The 26,107-nt window shown below is 44.8% G+C and overlaps 1 protein-coding gene across 1 annotated transcript; it reads left to right on the plus strand.

Annotated features, from left to right (window-relative positions):
* The first annotated feature begins 3,882 nt into the window (after nucleotides 1-3,882).
* On the plus strand, nucleotides 3,883-24,034 carry SDHA (succinate dehydrogenase complex flavoprotein subunit A). The gene is made up of 15 exons (XM_078870797.1): nucleotides 3,883-3,962; nucleotides 6,840-6,938; nucleotides 7,770-7,931; nucleotides 9,329-9,472; nucleotides 10,920-11,084; nucleotides 12,791-12,939; nucleotides 13,866-13,990; nucleotides 15,120-15,288; nucleotides 15,736-15,931; nucleotides 16,587-16,758; nucleotides 18,179-18,297; nucleotides 18,734-18,845; nucleotides 20,305-20,435; nucleotides 21,474-21,587; nucleotides 22,397-24,034. Exons 1-15 carry the CDS (start codon nucleotides 3,909-3,911, stop codon nucleotides 22,481-22,483), a joined length of 1,998 nt encoding a protein of 665 aa, XP_078726923.1. The 5' UTR covers nucleotides 3,883-3,908; the 3' UTR covers nucleotides 22,484-24,034.
* The last annotated feature ends 2,073 nt before the right edge of the window (nucleotides 24,035-26,107 follow it).

The raw sequence follows: 26,107 nt of genomic DNA on the forward strand, positions 1-26,107 counted from the left end.
CTAGCCGACACCGTCTCCCACGATCCAGCGATGTAACGCTTGTCTCCTGCTTACAGCCCTGCTTCCATTTAGAAGTCGCTATGTTAATCGATGTTAAATAAGTCATTCTTGAGCACAATCGTAACTCTGAATTGTTACAGACCAAGTCAATCGCACTGCCATTTAACACAATAATAAGCTAACATTTTTGGATATGGTCCCTTCAGACTTTAGCCTATGATATATTTTTATATTATGAGGCACTTCAAAATGTGTTATGATGTTCTAACGTTCCATGCCATTACCCCTTTGCAGGGCTATAATCCAAGAGATTAGTGGCGTACAATGTATATTTCTTCCAAGACTTATGTTGTATGCTTGTGCGTCACTGCCAATGTCGTCCCTGAATTTAATGTAACTCCTTTGTCACTTTTGTTTTGTGTCCCATGTTAGCGAGCTCCGCTGATGGTCATGCACAGGTGTGAATATGGCCTCTGCTCTATCTGCTGCCGGCAGCGCCTGCAGTCTCCTCTCTCTCGTGTGGCATTGTGACAAGCAACAGTTTTTCTTTCTTAATGATCGTCAGAAATGAATACAATAGTTGCTCATCCAGACAATGAGGTGGTTGACGCAGTGTGGATTTCAGCGATACCGCCAGGGTGTGCATGGATGGAGCATTCATCGGCGATGTGCTTAATGGTTTGGATGGAACGTGCATGCTGATCTGCCGCGTTGTGTTCGAGCGCGGTGCAGCGTGGTCCATAGTCGTGGAAGAGAGGATCCCGGTACTTCCACCGTGGGATCCTGCAGTGTAGTCTGGGTATGGGATTGCTTCTGCCGCCCACGTGTCTCTGTTTGCCGTGTCGGGAACAAGCACCACCTTGCCAAGTGGCCCAGTTTGGCTGCATGGTACGACTAGTCTTCGCACGGCCGTATGGGAAAAGTGCAGAGTGTAAAATGTTTTAATTTGGCGGAATGTAATTTTCCATAGAATAAAAACGTTTAATTGTCTTAATAGGCAGTAGTATTAAGAAAAGTGGACTTGGACAGGACACTAGAAGGGACGACGGGCGATAGTCAAGAATAATAGCGGAGTGGCAGCCAAGGAATGGAACGCATCCGAGATGACGTCCACAGGGGAGATGGAACGATGACATCCATTCGTGTGCGGACGCTGGGTGAATGGTTGCATCGCATGATCGTGGGAGGTGTCGACGTATTTGGGAGGCATTCATCCAGCAGTGGATTGACCCTTGGAAGGTGATGTTTAATCTTCACATGGTACGTTGATTGTGGTTTGTCCACAGCTGTCGGTGGTATAACCGAAATAAAGGTTCCCTCCCAGCCTGGGTGGAGCCGCAGTCTAAAGTGTGTGGTTCAGTGACGAGTACGCAGCACTTGAGCTCGTGGATGCTACTCAGCCCCCGTGTTATTGTTCCGATCTGGCTTGAGCAGGGAGGTTGTGAACCTGGCTCCCGCTGGACAGAGTGGACGTTCATAGCCTTGAGCCCATAATAGCGGAATCCAGCCTCCGTGTGCCTGGGCTGTCTTGGGAGGCAGGATGGCGTGGTGGTAAAACTTGCGCCTCACAGCAAGAAGAACCTGGGTTTGATTTCTGACTTGCGGTGCCTTTGTGTGTGAAATTTGTATATTCTCGCCTTGTTCTGCATGGATTTATTCTGGGTTGCCTGGTTTCCTGCCATGGCTAAAGCATGTGCTTTCCTGGGCACACCTCTGATGAGCGTGGTTGGCAATGCGAAACAAGTTCAACGTGGATATGCAAAACAAAGTACGTAGAGTACAGGGTGGCCCATATGTCTTGTGACCCCCATTTAATTATCCCAACTTTATCTATTTTTTTAAAACTAAGGTTTATTCAAAACAGAAATGATTATGCAAAGGAAAAACATGTTGGAGATAAATTAATGGGGGGGGGGGGGGGGGTCACGAGACGAGACTTCTGGACCACCTTGTAGATATGATTGAGTTTCCCTGCAAGGAGAGCCATTCTAAGGTAGGTAGGGGCTTTCATTCAGGCTGACCAGAGGCCACGTGTTCGTTGTGTCCTTTTACAAAAGCCAAACGGACCGAACAGCTGGACTTGGGACTGCGTATGTGTCGAGGAAGGTGAGTGCCGTGTCGGGTTGGTGGGAGAGGGGCCTGGCACGTTGTGGCAGCTGGATGTGACTTGGATTGCAGTTACCCTGATTAAAGCCGGATCTTGTCATGGTATCCATGGTAAACTTGCACTTTAATGGAACAAGTGGATTGGAACATGTTACTAGAGCTTACACACGTTTCTAAACTGGCGTATGCGCTAAATTTATTTTCCAAAGATTAACGTTTCGGCACAGAATCGCACCTAAAATAAATTTTCATTATCTAAAGATGAATCTCAGGTTAGCTGTGGTGTTCCTAAGTGTCTGAAGCTTAATTAGTACAAGGAACTACAGTACAGTAAATGCAGGGACTCAGCAGTCTGTGCTGACGTTACCTCGCGCGATTAATCGAGTGTATAAATGACGGGAACCCTGTCAAAACAGGGAAATAGGGCAGGCCGGAAACACAGTGGGTTTAACAAGTCACTGGACCTTAGTAACAACTACTTCGCGTGGTAAATAATGTCTGCCTAAGTCACTGTCTTAAGTTCCTATGTGTGTATGAAGGTGGTCGGGGCAGTGTCAGCTTACGCGTGACCTTCTGCCATCACGTGTAACGACAGCCTCATCGTGTGTTTGGGTTAAGCCGCCGTGAAGGTGACTTGTGACGGCTGTTTGTTTTTAAATTCACGTTTGACGTTCAAGTGAAATGTGTGAGGCCTGCCCGAGCAGTGCCTGGCACAGGACTCACACCGCACGTGGAGCCGACTGGAGCGCCTGTGTTTGGAGGCAGGACCCCGGTAAGATCAAATACATCAAAGTCTTAGATCCGATCTCGGAAGCTTAAGCTTGGATACACGGTGCATAACAGGTGTTACCGGTTTGTGTGAGGCTATCGTGTGAAGAGGGAGCAGAGGACGCTCCAAGAAACATCAGTTGCTGTACTTTTGCTCCCCACCCCATCTTCACCAACCCGCCTGGTGAAGTATGGTCAAACAACCCCCACAGTCTACACGCGTGTGGGGAGACCCCATGACGTAGCCTGCCGCAAGCACCACCCAGGCTCAACCTTGCTAATTTGGTCATAATTAGGCAGACCCGACAAAGAGTGCAACACATCCAATATATAATCCCATACATCCCATATATAATGATAATATTTATACTGGAGGAATCTGATGAGCTATCAAGCTCTTTTTCAAGGATGTCCAGTAGGGGAAGATCAGAACGTTACTGCCAGCCATCTCAGTCAACCCATGGCACCTGGGTCTGATTCTTGACCTGCCAGCGAGCCTTCGACACTTCACGTGGCCTCAAGATGAACCTAGCCTGGCACAAGCGCCGTGGAAAGGTCAGCGGGGACGCGGGTTGCTTTATTACGGAGGTGTGTGCTTCGTGTGTGGGTGTGTCTGAATATGCCAGCCGAGTGGAAGTTGAATGGGTTACACGTGTTGCACAGAGCAGCTCTTCACCTATCACAAGACCCGGCCTCGTCCATAGTCACTCTAACGGAGGGGGGATTTCCGAGAATCTTACACAACTGTATTACCCCTGTTACACAATCAATCTTACACAATTGTATTACCCCTGTTACACAATCAATCTAATTAATGTATCATTATTTACATCAAAATGTTCCTGTTATATTTACGAGTGGATATCTTTACAACATCTCGCTATCTCAAAAATCCCCAGTTAATGCAGCGGGCTCTGTAGGAATGACGTGAACACGATTGTCGGGGGTGTGTCCCACCCCCACGCTACCCCGCTGAGTTGGTACGACCCGAGGTTATAAAGAGGGGCTCGCGCTGCCTGCCGGGAGGCGCGAAGATGGCGGCCGTGCGTGGCTTCGGTGCGGCGCGCTCCACGCTCAGGAAACTCGCGGTGAGGTGGCAGACGACGAGGAGCAGGAGACGGTGGCACAGAAACACAAACGTGTAACGTCAGCACCCCCTTTTGTTTGATTAATTGTTGCCTTTAACCCGAGAGCGACGCGGTTGCGGTATCGCTTCGGCGTCCTGTGCTCAAGGTCGAGGCGGCCGGGCTGAGGGGACACGCGACCTGACGTGACCTCCCGGCTCCGTCCGCGCTAGCGCGGAGACGTTTCGGCCTGGTCCCTGTGTTCAATGTAATTTCTGTTCAAGGTGTTGCAAACGTAATGAAATGTAACGCTTTTGCTGGCAGCGGTGTCTGCCTGTGCGCGTGCTGTAGGGGAGGTTGAGGCTGGGCTGCCTGACGGTAACTCGCGCGACGCGGGTTCGACTCCGGCGTTCGCCACGTCATTGAATTTAATGCAATTTAATATACACAAGAGGGTACATATACAATTGTATCGTAGTTCTGAAGTCTAAATTGCAGCTTTGTCGCGTCAAAAACGAAATGTAACTAGCTTAAAAATGTGATATTTCTGTACTGTACCATGATTATCTGATACGTGTGTACAGTACATTGCAGCGTGTAACCGCACGCCTGTGACCCCAGTGTCCATTTGATCAATTATAAACCAACTTGGGAATGGTCAAACACAAAATGTATCTGCTTGGCATACCCTTAATGTCGTCTGCGATTCAACTCAAAAGTAGTTGTAGTGCTGTTACCCTTGGACTCGAATACGTTCTGATCACCAAAATGGCTTTGAGCCAAAGCCCTAACGCATCATTAACATTGTTCTCCATCTATGAGAACAACGATTTGGCTTGAGGGACAATCCAGCATTAATCAAACACCTTCAAAAAACGTTGCACTCATTGGGGATATGAGGGTATGCCAGAGAGAGCAGTCAGTCGTGCAGGAGGTTATGAAACCGGCTGCTTTAAAACCGGGAAAAATGTGGTCGGGGAGATAATTCTGAAAGGAAACTTGTGGCAGTCTTCTCTGGGTGGTCATGTGCTGCCATGGATCAACAGTATTACGTGTTCCCGTGGGTAACGGTGGCATTAAAGATGATGATGAACAGGTGGAGGAGTATTCTCCCGGTTACACGAAGCGCACCCAACTTTGCTTTCAAATTTCAGGGGGATAAGTGTGTATTATAATCTGAGAATATGGTCATTTAATCAATTGGCGCACTTGTAAGGTGGGCAGCAAACTTCTTGAGAGCTGCGTCATAGGTGGCTGCTCAATTTAATGAGACGTGGAATTGCTTTGAGCATCATGTGAGCGATAGGCATGCGTGCCTTGCTGATAACTTAATTAAATTGCGCACCTCTGAGAGCTTGGCACCGGGATGACCTCTAGAATAGGCAGGGCACGAGCCTGACGGATTAGGAATTTTGTTTTGCCAGGAGTGGTGAAACACGAAATTGATTCACAGGCACAAGTAGAAGAGTCGTTTTTATATTTAAATTATCAACAACAAAAACGTATCTGGCACAACAAACACGAATTTGTATAATTGTTAGCAAATTTAGACTTTCGCAACATTATTATATGCTTTTATCGTCGTAGACCTGGATGCTGCATAACAAACACTATAAAAAAATATTTTCTAAATTTGCGTGTTTGGACTACCGCAAACTTTGCTGTAAGAGTAAAAAAGAACAACCAAAAGTTGATAATTTAAATTCGATTTAAGCCTGCGATGATAACCGCATCCATTCTCGTGGTCGCCTCGAGCACGTAGACCTCCACAGTGCTCGCGTGCACTGTAGAAAGTTATGCAAACACATTGAGGAAGGCATTTCAGTTTTTCCTTAAGCACCATTCACCTCCAAAGCTGTGGGTGAGGTCTTTGGATATCAGTATTTCAGGCACGTTCCATTAACGTATGCCACTTGTAGTTGGTAGTTATATTTTGGATGTAGCTTAGAATGCGCAAATAATATATAGTTTATATATAGTTTCATTTTAATAATGTTCTCTTGAATAATGTGCTGTATGCATTATTTATAAGTATTTTGTCTTTGTGAATGTGAGAGCCATAACCTGTTTTGCACGAAAGGGCATACGCTATAATGGGACAGAATAAAAACTGCAATAATTCTGTATTTTTCTGTGATTGGTTTGATTGTGAGTGGTAAGATTAAACCATGAATCAAAAACTAGATAAAAAATATATATATTTAGCCATATATAACACGCCTCAAAGGGGTAGTTAATTATTTTTTGTATCCAGTTTTAGTCCAGATGACTGCAATCAACCTGTTTTCTCTCATGCAAAAGACGAATGTGGGACGGTCCTCGGTGAACCCCTTTGGCCCATGTTTACTGGCTCGCCTGGGTAGCATGGTGGATCATGAACCCATCGCAAAGCAAGCAGGGATGTTTGTAATTGTCATCATTCTCTTCACAGCTGTGCTGCATTAAGTGTTCAGTTGGCTGTTCATTTGTGTGCACTTCACTGTTCAAACATTGTTTTAAGCATCCTGATATACTAATTCATGTGTGTGTTCAAGCCAAATGTTTTTTTAACACCTTCCTCTATTTAATACAAATATGCCAGCAACTGTTATTGTAACACATTTTTAAGACACCTGTTTTGTAAAAAAAAATGTCTGGTTTAGATTGCTAACATTGTTTATATTTACTTCACAGCTGTAACATTGGTATATTTTTTAACCAGGTAAAGTCTTGATTTTGCAGTTTACATATTGATATTCTCGTTGACTGTCTACCTTATTTGTAGTGAATATAAATGCGTATTTTCATAACCTTGGTCATTACAAAACTCTAAGCCTAACTTGAGTAGATGATAAAGTAGAAGAATACCTAAGGTTTCATGGTTACATCATGCAAGAAATAAAACGCTTTTTTCCATTGTAGAATCCAGCAGTGGGACGGTCAGTAAGTGTCACCAGCACCAGAAACTTCAACTTTACCGTCTACGGCAAGAAAGATGCCAAGGCCAAATCCTCTGATGCGGTAAGCAATGTTCTTGGTAGCCTTGACATTGTGTGTATGGCGATTAATATGGTGAGGCATGGTAACCTAGACTGTCACGGTTCTATGCCAATTAACCGTTTGGCATTCCAGTCTATGTCCCTGTGGTAGGCACCACACACAAGTGGGTCTCAACCCACTTGTATACGGTGCCTAAAATAAGTACCTGTGGTGCCAGGAAGTTGGGTGTGCATTTAGGTAAATGTGTAAGGATTTTGATATCCCTAAAACACTGTAATCATCATCACCCATGATCAATCAACTGCTGGATGAAAGCTATCACCAACTCTCACATTCCTGCGATGTAACATTCCATCTAGCATGTGCGCACAAGCTAGTTTCATCGCTACATCGTTAGTGTCAACCACCGCCATCATAACTTGTAGTGATGTGTCTTGCCCAAGCCTGCTTTATTTGATCTTTCTGACTATCATATGTAGATATGGCTATTAAGAACAATGCATTATTCGTGTGTTTAAATTCTGAGCTTTTAAAAGTCAATGAAATTAGGTTTATGTCCTTTAAATGTTATTTATCCCCATATTGTTGGGAATAAATGGTGCATAACTTTTTTCATCTAAATCTGGCCCTTTTTTAAGTGTACAATGGTTTTTATCTTGTTAATGCACAGGGGTGTGTGATAGTGGGAGGGTATGTATGTATGTATGTTGAACTTCTTTCACACCGTACGTAGTCAACCATGCTACGTGCGGGGGAAAGACAAACTAAACACAAAAGCAGTTCTAAAGAAATTAGTTTTCAATCTAGGGTGGTAACGAGGAGTGTCTGTTCGCAACTTTGCCCGTGCAACAGATCTCGCGCGAGTACCCCGTGGTCGACCACGAGTTCGACGCGGTGGTGGTGGGTGCCGGCGGCGCGGGGCTGCGTGCCGCCTTTGGCCTCTCGGAGGCCGGCTTCAACACGGCGTGCGTCAGCAAGCTGTTCCCCACACGTTCCCATACCGTCGCCGCACAGGTGCGTTACTGTCCAATGCCACCAGCGCAACGCTACTGCTGTGTGTCCTTGAAATAACTTGGGCGGATTGACCCTCTCCTGTACACCGTGGGTTTCTTTTGGGAGCCCCTAAATATCGAAAATCTAGAATATCGCACTCCCAAAGCTAAACTTTGAACATTGCGCAAAGCAATTGATTTATAAGCCGTGTCTCCACACTGTTTTATAGCATTATTTTGGTGATTTCGAAAACGTATGGTTAAGCCACATTTGTTGGAGTTAGCCTGATAACTTAATCTAAATTGTCTTATGGTTGTTATTGTTAGACTTGCATCCCATTGGGATTTTTGCACACAGCGTTGATATACGGTGCTTTTTTCTGGAATATTTTACTGGATGTTTCTGTTGCACGTCGTCACTTTAAGGTGTTCTTTGTTCATGTTTTGTTTGTTGCGGTTGCACCCGAGTCAAGAGCCTCATGGCTCACAGGGCTATACCTAACAAATGAAAACTGAAACTGCAGATGCATCACGAACCAGGCAGTCTCAGTTTAGTAGAAGGTAAAAGATAAGGACGCAGCCTTGCAATGACTTTTCATTACTGCTAGCAGAAAGGTCTCCACTAGAGCGAACTCTAGAGAAAGCCCCTTACAGGGTGTTTTGGCCTGCTCTTCCACAAGGCCCAGTTTAGTACTGTACAGTACTATAGCATTGGATTGTGCTTTCCAGAATTGCCTTTTTATCGTTGGTTTCATGTAAATAATAAATTTTGTTAAGTATATAGTAATGATATACTGAGGCTCGCTCACTGAATTAGTCCAGTGTTTCGTGGACCCAGTATTGTCGTTGCGGCTGTTACCTTATATTTGGTGTAAATAGTGCTCGTGCATCCACAGGAGTGCAGCAGTCTTCTGTCGAGGGAGGAGTCAAGCATCTTGTTGTTGATCGGAAAAAAAAACATTTTTGTGGATTCCCTTGTTTCAGTTCATCTTTTTTTAAGTATAAGGATTTATTTGAAAATAAAAACAAGTATTGAGTAATCATTTATTGTGCAGTTATGAAGTAACACTTACCACAGCATACAACTTTTGTGTGATAGTGATGGAAAAGCGACATTTGGGTTAACTGTTTCTGTAAGGGAGAGGAGGAGGGATGTTAAAATAGTACCTTGTGCACTATTTCACGTTCGAAAATGTTGATATTGTTGAACACTTCTATTTGGATTACAAGCAGTATAGATAATTTGTACAGGGTGAAGTGCGTCTAATATAGCGATTTGTGTACGAACTGTGCATACCCTTTTATCAACTTTTTCTAAACGGACCTCTGATAATATGGCAATAAAAACGTCTAAAATCGTGGACCTTGGCGCCGCGGTTAGGGCTGAACGGCGCGGCACGTGTGCTCGTGTGTCTGCAGGGCGGCATAAACGCTGCGCTGGGCAACATGGAAGAGGACGATTGGCGCTGGCATTTCTACGACACGGTGAAGGGCTCCGACTGGCTGGGAGACCAGGACGCCATTGCTTACATGACGGAGCAGGCACCCAAGGCTGTCATTGAGGTGTGGAGCAGTTGTGCGTCCGCGTGTGCGGTGTCGCGGCTAGCGCGCTGCACTACGAACCCGTTCGATACCCGCTCACTCAGCCTCAAATGAGTACCTGGTGCGGTGTGTAAGCATCGCCACTCGGTCGGGCGTGGTGCTGGCCACCCACCCACCTCGTGTGCCGTGCCGGCCTTCATAGATGCTCGCTAACAGCACTTGCCCCAACAGTCTCTTAAGGTTATACAGGGGTTCTTTGTCTTTTCTGAGGTAAAACAAAACAAAATCCAAGTGCTGACAGTTTAATAGGACTTTAATGTCTCTCAACAATTACATTTCAGTTGGGAGTGCCATTTTTCTCCTTAATTATGTTTCAAAACCAACATGTTATTTTGGTCTGTCACAGTTACAGTAGGGCCATTGGCATCGTCATGAGATGGAATAATGCGTAACAAATTATACGAGAGCAGTGCATCACCCTGTGATAGAGAATGCTCCGCGTTGGGAGCGATCAAAGAATAGTTTTGAAACCTCTTCAAGTGACTTCTTATACACACGAGGGGGCAGCACTTACCCAGTCACCCTGCTGCAGAAAATTTAAGTAAACAAATGAATGCAATATTTTTTTCATGCCATCGGAAGTAACCAGGCAGAAACAGTAAACTTGCTGACACTTGAGAATCTGGTTTGATGACAGACTGGCTACCGCATGTGAACCCAGAACCTCAGTCATGCCAGCTCTGTGCTCTAAAATTAAATTTATGTCGCAAGTATTTAATTTAAAATTAGTGTGTTTTATATTCTTCTCACCGAATGCATGGGTTATTCTCAGACGATTTTGTATTTAGTGCCATAGTTTATGAATATTGACATACATTTTATTTTCGCTTATGTGTTTTGCTGATATTATTTTTCCAACCCTTAATTTCTAAATGTGTTTCTGGATACAAACAGACCAACAAACATATTATGTAGCAGGCCTACAACAATAACAATTTTGATTTGAAGCTTTCGTGACTGCAGGAATCCATACTCTTTGGTTCTTTCGGTAAAATCACGTAGGTAGACAAAATAATTGCTCACGACGTTTCGATCGCAACGCAAGCGACCGTCTTCAGGTGAGAGGAAAAGGATGATGACGACCGCTTGTGTTGCGATCGAAACGTCGTAGTTTTTTTGTTATTTTGTTATTTTCTTTGAACCTATCTACGTGACATTACCGAAAGACCCAAATAATATGAATTCCTGCAGTCACGAAAGCTTTAAGTCAAGATTTAATATCTAAATATAATACAAACGAGATGTCAAAATGATAAACATATATATGTTCTCGAATTGTACTGTGACCCCCACTAGTAACAGTGGCTTTACTAACTTGAACAAATGAATCTTTACATGTCTGTTTTTGAGTGCCCATAAAGTTGTACTGCACACGTCTATAAATGAAATGTACTCCTTTGACCCGCAGCTGGAGAACTATGGAATGCCGTTCAGCCGCACGGACGACGGCAAAATCTACCAGCGTGCCTTCGGAGGGCAGAGCCTGAAGTTTGGCAAGGGAGGCCAGGCCCATCGGTGCTGCTGCGTGGCCGACCGCACCGGCCATTCCCTCCTGCACACCCTGTATGGACGGGTGAGCCCACTCACGACCCCCTCTCTGCCTGGAGGTCTGTCCAGGCCCAGGCGTTAGGTGCAGAGATATTCTAAAGTAATGTAAAGTCCATTATCATTGGACTTCTGAATGAAGGCCACTCTACATACATTCATGGGGGTTGTTTGACCATACTTTGTCAATGCTGGTTAATGTGGGTTGATGAAGCCAGAGTGGAGAGGGCCAGTTCATAGTGCACACACCAGTGATGTTAACCATGGCTGCAAATCAAACTCTGGTCGCTGGATTCGTCGCGCAATTGCGCCACGCCAACCAGCTGATCGCAGCGTTACCCTTATATCAGAGTTCAAGGACATAGCGTGGAACGCTTGATGACTGTAGGAGAATTGCACTCTAAGGTTGATTTACAGTATTGCATAGCTTGCGTGTATGTGTAATATACAGGACACGGCTTAAAGGTTTAGAAAAAGACATGTGTTAAATTTTTTTTTTTACTGTATTGTTTTGGTGCTCCTGTAAAAAAAACCTAAATAGCATTACACACATGGGGCATTTGTTCTCGGTCATTCCTGTAACGTCTCTGAAGGCTTTCCAGTTTTATATACATGAGCTACTCGGGCTGTGAATGGACACAATGTTTGCTGGGTGGGATTATAAACGCTTTGTTCCTTTGCACTCATGCGCTGGATACAAATATGCGGTTACGTGCCAATGTCATGGCCATATTGGCCAATCGCTTTGGGATATATGACCGCCCCGAAATATTAAAAATGAGGCCACCGTGTCAGGAAACTCTGTTCTGGCAGGTTGACAATAACAAAAACTGCACGTTGTTGCAGGCATAAACTGCTTTTTAGTGCACTATGTAGTCGTACAAACCCCAGTAAATACAGAAATATACATTTGAAGTAAAACCTTTCTCTTTTTTTCGAACTTAACACTGCTGTCGACTGAATTAAGACAATAAATACTGTTTCACATCTCCAGGGAAAGAGTTATATATTATATCAGGCTGTAACTTAATACTGTTCCTACCAACTTGCAAGTTACTGTTGGGAGTAGCGATCATGCAGAGCCATGATGTGGTTACCACAAGGCTGATGCAGGTGCTGTCTATTTTTGGGCACAAGGCAGGTTCCATCTTGTGCTATATTCATCCTGCGTATGAAAGTCGACCCCTGCCCGTGTTTCGGGTTACATGTTGTGTTATGAGAGTAGCGTGACCCAAAGCTGGCTTACCGGTGATATAATGTACGCAAGGAAACACTTTGTCGGTGAGAGAAAAGTAAAAATAAACTCATCGAATAATCGGTTTTAGCCGAAAAATCACACCAATATGCATGTCTACAGAAGTATTCAAATTAGCGATAATAACGTGACCTTCAGAGCCACAGAAAGATTACTTCATGCCACATGGCATGATGACACCATCACTTTGGCTGAAAAAGCTTATCCATTTAGGGCTGATTTTGGGCAACCCTTAGATCAATTTTACCAGTATAGTCAAGGGTATGTCCCTAATAGCAACACAACCTGTTCCGTAAATGTTGTTTATACTGAATCATCTTTATGGGAGTTATCCTGACCCCCTGTCACAGATATACGAATAGAGTAAACACATTCATGCTTTGAACACAAGTTGTAAAACATTGAAAATTACAAAAACAATGTTTGTAGCAACATGTAAATATAACAATGCCGTGGTTGTCATTGTGTCATGGTGGCAGTCCCTGCGATATGACACCAGCTACTTCGTGGAGTACTTTGTGCTGGACCTGCTGATGGAGAACGGCGAGTGCCGGGGAGTGATCGCCCTGTGCCTGGAGGATGGCTCGATCCACCGAATCCGAGCGAACCACACTGTGCTGGCCACCGGGTAAAAGCCTGCTGCTGTAAAGAAAATCTGTGCAGTGTAAACATTCTCGCCTCAGAAGTTCGCGCGAGAACGGTCGTATAAAATCGCTCAGCTGTTAACAGCTGTTTTGAAAAACAATTCGATTCTGCTGTAAATTCTGCCTTTAAAACTATCTGTTGTGCTGCTAGTGTTAAGCCTTCTATACCATTTTTTCATGTCTTTTTTTGTAAAAAATAATTGTGACTCCCAGTGGTTTGGAACCTCATGCAATATATTTGATCACGACTGATTTAAAGCAAGGATATCGATTAATTATGCTGCAGAGGTTGTGCGTATATTGTTATGTTGTGAATTTCACGTAAAAAAATGAATACAATTACAGGAGAAACACCTTTTACCCACAACACTATTACATGTGAATCCTCGTGTATCTGCCGGAGTTCTAGGTTATGCAAGAACTCCGGTTATCCACAGCCTTACTCTTCCTATAATCCGCAATTCTCCATGGTTTTTTTAATCTGTTTTTGGGACGGCTTCCTATTTGCAATATTCTTGGCTAATAAGAGGAGTCGTGTAGAAAATTCACCTTCTCTGCAATGTTATCTGACAGACAAGTGGAGTAAAACTGTAGATAGTCCTGCAGATAATCGGGTCCGTGACGTTGGTTCCCCACATCACCACAGATAAGAGGAGTTCTGTATGTCCAGGGGTCGGCAATCTGCGGCTCTGGAGCCGCATGCGGCTCTTGAAGGACTGCTTCGTGATGTTATTTATTAAGCAACAGTCTCGTATACCACATGCATTGCGAATTTTGAAATATCGAGTTTTTTTACCGAATTAGAAAAAAATCGCTCTTGTTATTTTGGTTGCCGACCCCTGTGCACGATCGACAATCACTTCCTGCATTGTGCGGCACACGTTGAGTGTTTTTTTCCTTGCACCTACAGTGGCTACGGTCGAGCCTTCTTCAGCTGCACATCTGCGCACACCAGCACGGGGGACGGCATGGCCCTGGTCACACGAGCAGGACTGCCGAACCAGGACCTCGAGTTCGTGCAGTTCCATCCCACAGGTTGGTACACACCTCGTGCTGCCAGTGTTGAAGGAGACCTGGAAAGTTGTCTGGAGGAAGAAGAAATACCACGTTACACTTTGACCCTTGCGTGTGGGAAGACTGCTTAAGTTCTCGTGCTTTTGCTATGTATCTTCTAAAGTGTTTTCTGAAGAAGCTCCCAGCATCTTGAGTGAAACTTTGGACACGCGGTACAACCAGCAATCACATCGGAGAGCTAATTCAACCAAAAATATCACTTTAATGCTCCGATTTTTTCCAAAAAGTGTCTGGAATTTGATCGGCTTTCTTAACATGTCCACAAGCTACTGTTGACATGAAGTTGTGCGGTTTCAATGTTTGAGCGCATAGTCTGAGCTTTGACCACTAGGGGGCGGTCATGCACCACAGCCACCATTTGGCATGGAGCTCTAAAGATTTGGAAGGATTTCAGCTGTCCTGGTGTGAAAATTATTTGTATTGCTCGAGAGCTGTTATTCTTTCACTCGTTACACACAGCTCAGTTTCACTTCAACTCACTTGGGAATTCATTTTAAATCACTCGTCAAGTTATTGGTGTCCAACTGATTGACAGAAGCAACCTCCATACGAGGTTAACATACTAGTTCCTCTCATGTATTTAATCAAATGTGTTCTCAATTGTGCCATTTGTGTCATGTTATGAGATTAAGATTAAATTCTGGTCTCTTGCAGAGCAGGGCATCACCCCATGTTAGGGAACAACTTGGAGAAGCAGATATCTATAACGGAACTACATATGAGAGTCCTTTTAGTGACCTCTGGCACACACATTAGGAGGCAGTACTTGCCCACCCCGTTTGCTAGTCATGTTTATCACATAACAGACTTTTTTTTGTTATTTCAGCTGGAATTTAACTATAATTAAGTGCTGAACCAAATTGTATGTGATGTGTTTTTGTGCAGTGATTGGTAACCAGGCTGAGAGCATCAACTCACTACTCTTGAGAACCCAGGTTGACTCAAAGGCGGCCGTTGGATTCAAACACAGAATCGTCAGCAGTGCCAGTTTGGCGATCTGCCCTCTGAGCCACCGTGCCACCTTAATATCTAACATCTTACGTGAGTGCATGTCTGATGTTTCTCCACCCCCTTGTCTTTTAAATTACAGGAATCTACGGCGCGGGCTGCCTCATCACAGAGGGCTGCCGCGGCGAGGGTGGCATCCTGATCAACAGCGACGGCGAGCGATTCATGGAGCGTTACGCCCCCAACGCCAAGGACCTGGCCTCCCGTGATGTGGTCTCGCGCTCCATGACCATCGAGATCCGCGAAGGGAGGTATGACCCCCATCGCTCACCGCATCCATCCTCTTCTCCCCCCCCCCCCCCCGCGATGACTAGCATAGTGTACATTGTGTTGCGTCGCTCGGGAAGTGATGTGTGCACAATTAGAGTTGGAATCACCAAAAAAGTCAACCTCCAAATCGTTAGGTTAATTTAAAAAATGGGCCTAAAATTGTACGATTGTATTTTGTCCTTGAGCCTTGTTTGTGCTAAAAGTGCAATAGTTTAAGCAATTTATTGTAATTGGTTAAACCAAATGTTACGAAATTTGCTCTTTATAATCAAGTCAAAAGATTGTGCCAAAAGTTAACATGCATTCTACCGTCAACCTGAAAACCCTCAAATTTCTGAAAGCATTCTCTCTTTCCTTCTTTTTTGTCTGGCTTCTGCCTGCTTCTGTCCTCTTAACCTTTAACCCCTTTTTCCCCCATGGTGCAACAGGGGCTGTGGGCCAGAGAAGGACCACGTGCACCTGCAGCTGCACCACCTGCCCCCGCAGCAGCTGGCCATGCGGCTGCCCGGCATCTCGGAGACGGCCATGATCTTCGCTGGCGTGGACGTCACTAAAGACCCCATCCCCGTGCTGCCCACCGTGCACTACAACATGGGTGGCATCCCCACCAACTACAAGGGCCAGGTGCCGTTGTTATGCTTAAAACAGGCCCTGTGATTAAGTGTATGTACACATGACAACCCAGGCTTTCTGTCGACGCCCCCAGTCAACCTTCACTCAGTGTGGGGTTGCTTGTTCCCCTCTGCTGCTCACCTCTCCCCGCATTGGCTGGAACTCCTTCCCCCAGTCATCTGTGCTGTCGACTCCCTGTCACTGTTCAAGCACAGGCTCTCAAGTCCTTTGTTTTTACCTCAGCCTATGAATGGCTGCCCCTGCAAAATAATTGTTCACATTGTTTCTCTTCAACATCTTGAAATGTAGCCACATTTAGATGCTATGTCCAGTTTGTTTTATAATTTATGTTATGTTTTGTTCATTTGTTTTGTATGAAAGTGATCAATCACAGTGTCACCAAGAAAGTAAATTCTGCTTTGATGACCATAAGTGGATGCTTATTTTGGAATTATCACTTTCGACCCTCACCCAATGTTCTGATTGAGAAACCACACATTCACACAACTGTGTCACTGAGCTCCATTATACATCTACAACCAGATCACTCGCAAAGAAGAAACACATCCTTAACAAGCTCGCACTTGCAAGTGTCACGGCATGCCTACTTTAGAGCCAGCGAAAGACAATGATTGACCAGAGGTGTGCGGTGGCCGCGCTCGCGTAGGTGCTCACGCGCAAGGACGGCCAGGACCGTGTGGTGCAGGGCCTCTACGCATGCGGTGAGGCCGCCAGTGCCTCAGTGCATGGCGCCAACCGCCTGGGTGCAAACTCCCTGCTGGATCTCGTCATCTTCGGCCGCGCCTGCGCGCTCACCATTGCCGAGCTCGCCAAGCCCGGTAAGCCGTAGGACACTGAACACGTATGTACTATGTTGAACATCCTTCTCACCGTACGTAGCCAACCGTACTCATTGGAGGTATGGGGGAAAGACAAACTAAACACAACAAGCAGTTCTTAAAAAATTAGTTCTCAATCTAAGGTTAATTAAAAGTGCATAGCTCCAGTGGCTTCCTAATATCAAAAGGAAGAGCATTCCAGACTGCCGTAGAGGCGCATTTGAACGCGCACGATGCGGTGAGCGGCATTGTTCGATGACTAGCCAAAAGCCGCTGCGACGATGACCGGAGTTCGCCTGATGGTTTATGTTCCTTGACGAGATCGGAAAGGTATCGTGGTTCATTTGTGGCAAACACTTTGTGTGGAATGAGTGTGAGCAAGCGGGGAGTTAGTGTGTCTTGATAAGAATCATCCTCTGGGCTCTTCAGTGAGTCGCTGTGATTTTAGATTGCTGTTTTATTAGATTAGATTCGTTGATCCATGAGATTTTTTGAGCATTGTGGTGCATATAGCGTCTGTAGTGGCTACATGATTCTGAAATCGGAATAACAATTTCCTAACTGCACAATTTACTAATGCAACTAATATAATTCAAAATTTATATATGCATTCAAAGTCATAGTTTGTCACATGCAATACATGTAAAATGGGCTTATAAATATATTTAAATCGGTGATTCATTGTTAGAAACCTAATATTCAATAACAGTTTAATGTAGATGCTACATTTAGAAGTAGGTACTTTTTTTTTTACAAGCCAGAGATGGAGGTGGACTTGAGTAGTGACTTACTATTAGCAAGCAAGTGCATCATGTTTACTCAAAAAACGCCTTCAAAGTTCTGGTTTTGCAGACTTGGATTGCATATTTTCAGTCTGAACATTAGCCCAAAGGACGATTCATGAGTTGAAAACATTGTAAGATATAGTGCATGCGGGCAAGCCGTCATTTGCTAATTGTTTTGGACCTTTTGAGTGTTACCACAATTGCTTCTTCTTTAGTGCTGCCTAACGGCGTGTGCGACTTCACGATGATATTTGTCCCGGTCTAGCATGGCGTGTAGAGTTTGTGCTGCTGTTAATTGTAGCCATGTTTTGATGTTACTGAGCCATGTCGTTTTTGGCCGTCCTGGTCGTTTTTTCCCTTCGATTTTTCCTTCCAGGATTTGCTTTAATAGCTGGTATTTGTGGTCGTTTCGGGCAATGTGGCCTAAGTAGTAACACTTCCTGCTAATGATGGTCTTCAGCAGGTATAACCACAATTGCTAAGCCATTCTAAACATCACAAAATGCCCTTGGCTCTACAATTCATTGTACGTTCAGAGAGGAAGGAACTAATTGTGAGGTGTACCGAGCCAATCGTTGTGTTGTAAAGATCGTTGTCACGAAGAAACACCTGTGTGTGTGTGTTTGCTGGCCCAGGTGAAGCGCTGGCCCCTATTAGCCAGAGCGCCGGAGAGTCGTCCGTGGCTAACCTGGACAAACTGCGTTACGCCGACGGGTCCGTACGCACCTCCGAGCTGCGTATCAACATGCAGAAGGTAGGGACGTCCTCTTGACTGAACCAAAATTATCTGTAGTGTGTGGATACATGAGTTAATGTGAGCAAAGGTATATCAAAGTGGCGCGGTGCAAGTTGTGATTTGTCAAGTCAAATGTTAAAAGAGATACATTTTCATCAATAAATGTAACTAGCAGAGGCTTGTCTTGCATTTGTAGGATTTTTCTAAATTGTTATATCGCAGGACCATGCGAGATGTAAATTGATCACGGCTGATGATTAATTATATGATCTTTCATATAAGCACCTGACGCCTTCCAAAAACTTTGAAGAAAAAAACACGTAAAAAATCAGGTTATACCTGCCATATTGCTTACCGTCCATTACTATCAAGACATTTAATCACCGAGGCGCAGGGGGTTGTTGCTTGAGTGTGCCGTGCAAACCCCCGCCCTGTCTACTCGATGTACCCGCAGACGATGCAGACCCACGCAGCCGTGTTCCGCACGGGCCCTGTCCTGGAGGAGGGCTGCAGGCAGCTGAGCAGCCTCTACCAGCACGTGCACGACCTCAAGACCTTCGACAGAGGTCAGCCGCGCGTCACTTGAGTCCCGGCGTCTTTGCGCATTTGTGTGTACGAGCTCACGTGTGTGTGCAGCCATCGTGGCTCGTAGCCAAGCCTGTAATGGAAAGCAATGCACACGTTTAACTTTTGCACGGCTCAAGTTGCCTGAAACAAAGCTGGGTTGGAACATTGCTACAGTTCATCATGAGTTAACTCCCCCTACTCCCCCTATTGACAGCATGAATTTTTTTTTTTCAATTCAGTGAAGTTGCGTGTAAATAGTTGTCCTCTTAGAGTATGGCACCCTTTTGATAACTTGCCTAGTCCTGATTTGGTTGCTTGTGTATTTGGGTGAATTCTTTAAAAAGCTGCACTCCTGCTGTTCATAGCGCAGTAATCAGAAGGTGGTTTCATTGCACACACGAACAATAACGGACTCTGGGGAGGCGGGAAAACTTGAGTAGATGCTGGTGTGAACATTGTGAATGTCACACATGTTACAAGGTTATTGTTGTTCAATTATACAAGGCAGCATTTAAACAGGTGTGTGTGTACGGTTTGTGTTGCAAGTCAGAAAGGTCTCAATGCAATGGGCCATGATGTTGTTTTGAGTCTTCAAGTTTGGCTGTTGTTACACTTTTACACATTGGCAAAATTAAGAGAAAGCCTTGCCCTGTCCATTGGGAAGCCCAGTCGCTGGTAACAGTGAACATGAATGCTTGTAAGTGTGAGGCCGTTGGTGGTAGTCTTAAAGATGTGATGATAGATGAGAACAGGAATTTTCTTGCACATGCTTTGGCCTTTCAACCCCGTGGTGTGACAAGGTTTGGGTTTGTCTATTCACACGTCAGCAGATGGCGTTGACGTTGTCTTATGCAGTGCTTATCTTCCTTGTATGTGCAAGTCGATTACATTTATCAGTTGTGTGTGTGTCAGTGATCCTGACGGCTAAATCTGATAAAACCGTGAAAAAAAAATAGAAAATAACTTCAGCCACTCAGACCATATGGAAATACCTTCATAAAAGTGGCACCATTCTTGTTTGGCTGGTCAGGCAGCTGCTGATGGTGTAATTTGTCCTCGTGTAAACTCTGTTGGTGACTGGGGAACGCTGAAAGTTGAGCAAGACAAACAAGATCCATCCTGCCTCTTTGACACGTCTCTCTCTGGGACAGTCGGAAACAATTTACGGCCTCTACATCTGCTTTTCCTCATCCCAAGCTGTGCGGTGCTTTTAAATCTTGCGTCATTTGAAAAATAATAATTGAGAGAGTAGGTACTTGTGTTTCTGCAAGTAAGAGACGACATTTCTTCAATTCGCCCATGAATTCTCAAAGCTCCAGCAGAGGGCATGTGAGTTAGCCAGGCAGCATGCAGGTGTTGAGAGTCAACTGCCCTTTGAATACACTGTAAAGTTAGTAAATTAAACCAACACGGGGGGGAACGTGCTTACCGAGTGCGGCTTTGCGACGGCTCCGACAGGCATCGTGTGGAACACGGATCTGGTGGAGACCCTGGAGCTGCAGAACCTGCTGCTGTGCGCCATGCAGACCATCCACGGGGCGGCAGCGCGCAAGGAGAGCCGCGGGGCGCACGCCCGCGAGGATTACAACGTGAGACGCCCCCGCCTGCAGAGACGGACACACTCTCACCTCGTCGTTTAACCCTCTCGTGCGTGAATTATGAGTGCCTGTTGTCAAAATAGGAGTCTGGGAAGTGGACACGGAGGAGCCAAAAGGGTGAATAAAGGAACACAATTGACTTGATTCCGGCGGACAAACCCCAGATTGCCAGAGGCGTCTTTGTTCTCAACAAATTAAACGCAGAATACAATGACAGATCGGTGCAATGCAAGTTGCTCTCCACTATTGCCAAAAAGAAGGCAAAACCAGGATTATTACCAAATCATCTCGGTCAGCGGGCAGCCGATTAATAACAATTCAGCAGTGTGTTTGGTTTAATGTGATTTTAGTTGTGAAAGCAACCCCTAGGTATGTTCAAAATGTTTAATATAATTTCATAGAAGTCACATGTCTCATAGCAGCCCACCAGAGTGAACGTGATGCTCAAGCGTAAAAGAGCTGCAGCAAAAAGATTAACGTGCCAAGTCCATTCACGGAGGATTACGTATTAAAACATATTTTGTGTAAGAGGAAAAACGATATCTTGAGCACAGCTGCACACAAAAAAATAAATTTCAGAACTTAATCTCATCAAATCCCTTTTCAAAGTTAATTTTAGAGCATTATACAGGATTACTGTGATGGGTAGGGTTCTGGAGCTTATCGGGACGCTTAAGAGGTTAAATAATAGCATCCCAACAGGACAGAATTAGGACAATTTAATGACGAGAGAATGATCATGCAGCAGCTGCGTTGGAGATCACTATTTCTAAAAATAGCTGCTAGTCTTATCAAAACGTTCACAATGATATATGAGCTGCAGTTGGCAAGTAAATTTAAATTCTGAAATTCATATGGCTTGAAACAACATTGCCTCAAAACCTATTGGATGCCATTGCCCCTTGTCACAGATGACTGATGTAGCTGATGACCCATTTAAAAAAAAAAAATTTAGAACGTGTTTCTCCGCGTGCTCTCACACAGCTGGCGGAAGGAGTGCAAATTAACCTGCCGATGTCTGCACCACAGGTGCGGATTGACGAGTACGACTTCTCGAAGCCGTTGGAAGGTCAGGTGAAGAAGCCAATTGAGGAGCACTGGCGCAAGCACACGCTCGCCTGGGCAGAGCCGGAGACGGGCAAGGTGAGGAGAGGCTGCTGCATTGGCGTTTTAAAAAAAAAATAATTACATAACATTGCGAGGATATCATGGGGGACCCCTCCCTTGCCGTTATCAAAATATAAGAATAGGTTTTACCCTTTCTGGAAATAAAACCGGTATTAAGATGTTAAAACACCAAACTGAAACCTTTTGCAAGGAATCATGTCTGCATTCACCATATATACTTGTGGTGAACATTAAACATACTCTGGTAGTATATGCATTGTCTTTGAAACTGATTGGTCCACACCAGCCAATGCATATACTACCAGAACATGTTTTTGTTTGCATGTTCACCACAAATATATGTGGTTAATGCAGACATGATTCCATGCAAAGGGTTTCAGTTTGATGTTTTAACATCTTAACACCTGTTTTATTGCCAGAAAGGGTAAAGCCTATTCTTATATTGCCAAGATAACTTTACATTGAAGTCCTAGCTTGCTGTCCAAAATGCATTCCTTATTTAACTGCAGAATTAAGACATTTCAATATCAGGCATTCACTCGTAACATTGGGGTGGTTGTGCAATCCGCCAAGTGACGTATCACTGCCGTACGTTTATCTATCTACAAATTGGGCTTGATATTGTGCGTACGTACGTACGTATGCGTGTCATGTTGCCATTCAGACGCCCAGTTAAAAATCCTTGCAGCGATTTTAATTGAGTGTTTTGAGCGTGGTTAAGTGGATGTGGTTTATATTTATAAAACCAATGTTGACTGCCAAGTGTAAGTTTGTATAATATAGTTCGTTTGTGTTAATCGAGATGGATTTCTTGTCCTCTTTAGGTGACATTGGATTACAGACCAGTGATTGACAACACATTGGATGAAGAACATTGTGCAGCCATCCCTCCAGCCATCAGATCGTACTAAACTATGCCCCACATGCCACCTAAATTGTGACCTAAAAAAAAATGACATTCATCCCGAACATTAATTTGCACCGGTGAGTTAAATAATACGTGGGGACATTTTTTTCCATTTACAAATCGAGATAGCTGTCGCAAGAACCAACATACAGAGACTGCTGGCAAATGTTCCGCTATACCAGGGGTCGGCAACCAAAATAACAAGAAGAGCCATTTCTTTCCAATTCGGTACAAAATTCAGTATTTCAAGAGCCACAATGCATCTGAGTACATACTGTACATACGTACATATCGTCAAGAAGCAGCCCGTAAAGAGCCGCATGCGGCTCCGGAGCCGTAGATTGCTGACCCCTGCGCTATACCAACACTTTTAATGACCCTTTCCTGTTACCTTTGCCACTTTGTCAAAATGTAGCGCGTGCACACCGCGTCTCGTTTTGTTTAATTGTTCAATTGGGCGAGAGAGTCGCCTGTATTTTTTTACATGGCTTTTCTTTTTGCACAACCGCACAACGCTACATCCTTTCAATCGCAATGCGGGTAGCTTCACCGACGTACCTCGAACATTGACATTTGCATTAAACCTTTCCAGACGTTCTAACTCATGCACTGGTAGGCAATGTTTACTGTTTTCTTTAAGGATGAGCTCATAATGTTAAAGTAATGTGCAAATATGTTGATGTGTTGTGGGATGTAAAAGCTAGCAACAGCTTTTGAGGTTGTGTCATCTGCCAAATGCCTTTTGAGTTGATGCCACTCATCTCTGTACTCTTAGATTGGTTAATCATTTAATGTCTTCATTGTATACAACTTTATCAGTGAGATCCTTGTGTGCATTTTAAGACTGTCCAATATCCAGGAGTGTAAGTTGTCGGACAGTAGGTTTAGAATCTTCAATGACAAACTCGATGAGAAATTGGCCTACAGTTCAAATAATGATTGTAACGTCTCGCAATCTGTTCGCATTTCTGGTCTGGTAGTCTTCTAATTTACACTTAATCCTGGTGATTTAGTTAATGATCACATGTTCATGGTATAGCAATCTACCACCATGCTTCATACAACCTTGAAAAATGACATCAACTCACATAAATACATTGGCAAGCTTTTTATGTTTGGTATGCATAAATACCAAATTGATATTTTAAAACTCATGGGAAAGCTTCAAAAGTGTTGATGTTATTCAAAATAAGATGCATTGAACTGTATGAACTGCCGGAAATAACTTAGATTGCATGTTTGGTAGCTGTCCTATAGACTTATGACCTCAATATTTAAAACAGTGATTCATACAAATATACTTGATGTGCTTCGTTATGGGAACTACCTTAAATTATGCTCAGTAAGCAGACCGCACAAGTTTAACACTTATAGATACATGTGCAGATTTGTCGCCACTTGTATTTGCAGTGGGGTTCTAAATTGAAAGTCAATTCCCTCACAGTTACATCTTGCTCTACATTTAATTGTGGCTGGCTGTGTATTGGCACGTGTGTATCAATACACTATACCGTTTCATTGGTTTGCAAACTGTAAATAAATTGACACAATTGTTCCCTTTGGGTGTCTCCCCATCTATTACCCCTGTGAGTGTGTCGCGGTTTCATTACCCCAGGGTACTTAATGGATTTAACGTAAATGAACACCGACATGCATTTTTTATTTTGTTTTACAAATTGGACAATTTATAACGTTTGCAGTAATTTACTGCCAAAATCACGGTCTGTCTGAGATGCTGGATCTAACAAGCTCGCGGGTTTGCTCTCGCTGCATTTGGGGTTCATGTGGCTACCCGATAGGTGGGCTGTGTGACGCTCCTTTGCTCTGCCAACTCGGCCCATTGACGTTCCTTTCATGCCAGCAATGCATCAATCACCTCGTCGAGTGTCCTTTGCGCGAGTTCGTCGCCGTGCGATTTACCGAGCCAAGGAAATGGAATGTTCCCATTCGTCAGCGACAGGAATATTCTGCTTCATGTTTCTGGAATGTTAAGATATCCGCGGATGAGGGGTACTTAAAAGGGGTGCTTTGAACGTAACACGTGTGTGAATGTTCATCCACGAGAGGGAGCGATGCTAGTTCGCGTGCAGGTGCGAGGTGGGTTGTTACGTCGCAACTGTGAGAGGGCGACATGGGAAGGCCTTAATCCAGCAGTGGATGACTAATCATGGCTGATGATGACGTGACCACGGCGCTCGTTTTCACGTGCAACTTATAACACATTTTTTAAAATGGGCTTTAACCTTTGCAGGGCGACATGCGTCTTCGTTTGTCCAGTGTTGCAGCCGCACTTTGCCACCCATAATACACAGGGAAATGCAGACGTTGTTACCAGCCAAATTGTAGAAGGTTTGCAACTTTAATTTATGAATAACGTATCTAATGAGACTCACCGCAACCCCGTCGTACGTATTCTTTGGGTCGTCTGCAGACGACCGCTTGTGTTGCGATCGAAACGTCGTAGTTTTTTGTTATTTACTTTGAGCCTCTCTACGTGACTTTACCGAAAGACCCAAAGAATATTCATTCCTGCAGTCACGAAAGCTTCAAGTCCCGTTGTACGTTTTTAGAACTTGTGACATTTCAGCAAGCAAAGCGCCACCGCTTAAGGTCTGCCTGTGGGCCTCTCTACCTGGGAGCACGTTTCAGTTACCACGCTTTTTGTTTACCCAGCAAAGCCTCATCGAGTCTCGTGGCTCTTTGTTAAGGAGGGTCCTGCCAAATTTTGCAGTCGGGGGTGGGAGCGATGATTGTAATGCATATTCCAATTGAGTGGTTTGCCGGTAATGTTTCTCATTTGGCAATGGGCCATGATCCCTGCACACAATGGTCTACTCTTGCGAATGATGATCAATACTGTACTCCTGTAGCCAGATTTTAAAATCAATCAATGGGTGGGCGTTAGATGGAGGATGGGCATCACTTAAGTGCCACTGGTCTCTCCCGGCGGGCAGTGAAACGCAGCTACGCAGCTACCTCGCTCTCACGACACATTCAGCCCTAGCGATTAGCATGGTGGATGGGCTTCACAGCGATCCATGAATGCTGTTTCGTGTGACAAAGTTCCCCCATATAGCCTTAACAGACTGTAGGAGCAAGTGCTGTTCGCATGTAGGATCTGTGAAGGTTGGAACAGCACACGAGAGGGTGGGTGGCCAGCACCACGCCCGGCCGCCTTTTGTTACACACCGCACCAGGTACTCATTTGAGGCTGAGTCGAGCTTGGGGAGGCCCATGACCGGCTCAGATGATCGTCACTGGTGGTGTCCTTGAGCGGGAATCGAACCGCTCACGACCAACACCGGTGACGATTATCTCAACCGGTCGTGGGCCTCCCCGAAGCCGACAAAGGCGGCCGGGCGTGGTGCTGGCTGCCCACCCCCTCGTGTGCCGTGCCGGCCTTCATCGGTGCTACTCGCTAACAGCACTTGCCCCAGTAGCCTGGGAAGGCGACACGGGGGATCGTAGTAGTGTCTGTGTGTGCGTTTGTCTTGTCTGTGTGTGTTTGTGTACGGTTGTGGGGACTCATTGCGCCCTTTCCGACAAGCAAGCCAGCATCGGGACTCAAGGTAAGTGAAAGTGAAAATCCAAGTTGAATGTTATTTTTCTATACATGTTACTTTCTTTT

This window comes from Lampetra fluviatilis, chromosome 31 (assembly GCF_964198595.1).
Source record: "Lampetra fluviatilis chromosome 31, kcLamFluv1.1, whole genome shotgun sequence".
Classification (NCBI taxonomy): Eukaryota; Metazoa; Chordata; class Hyperoartia; order Petromyzontiformes; family Petromyzontidae; genus Lampetra; species Lampetra fluviatilis.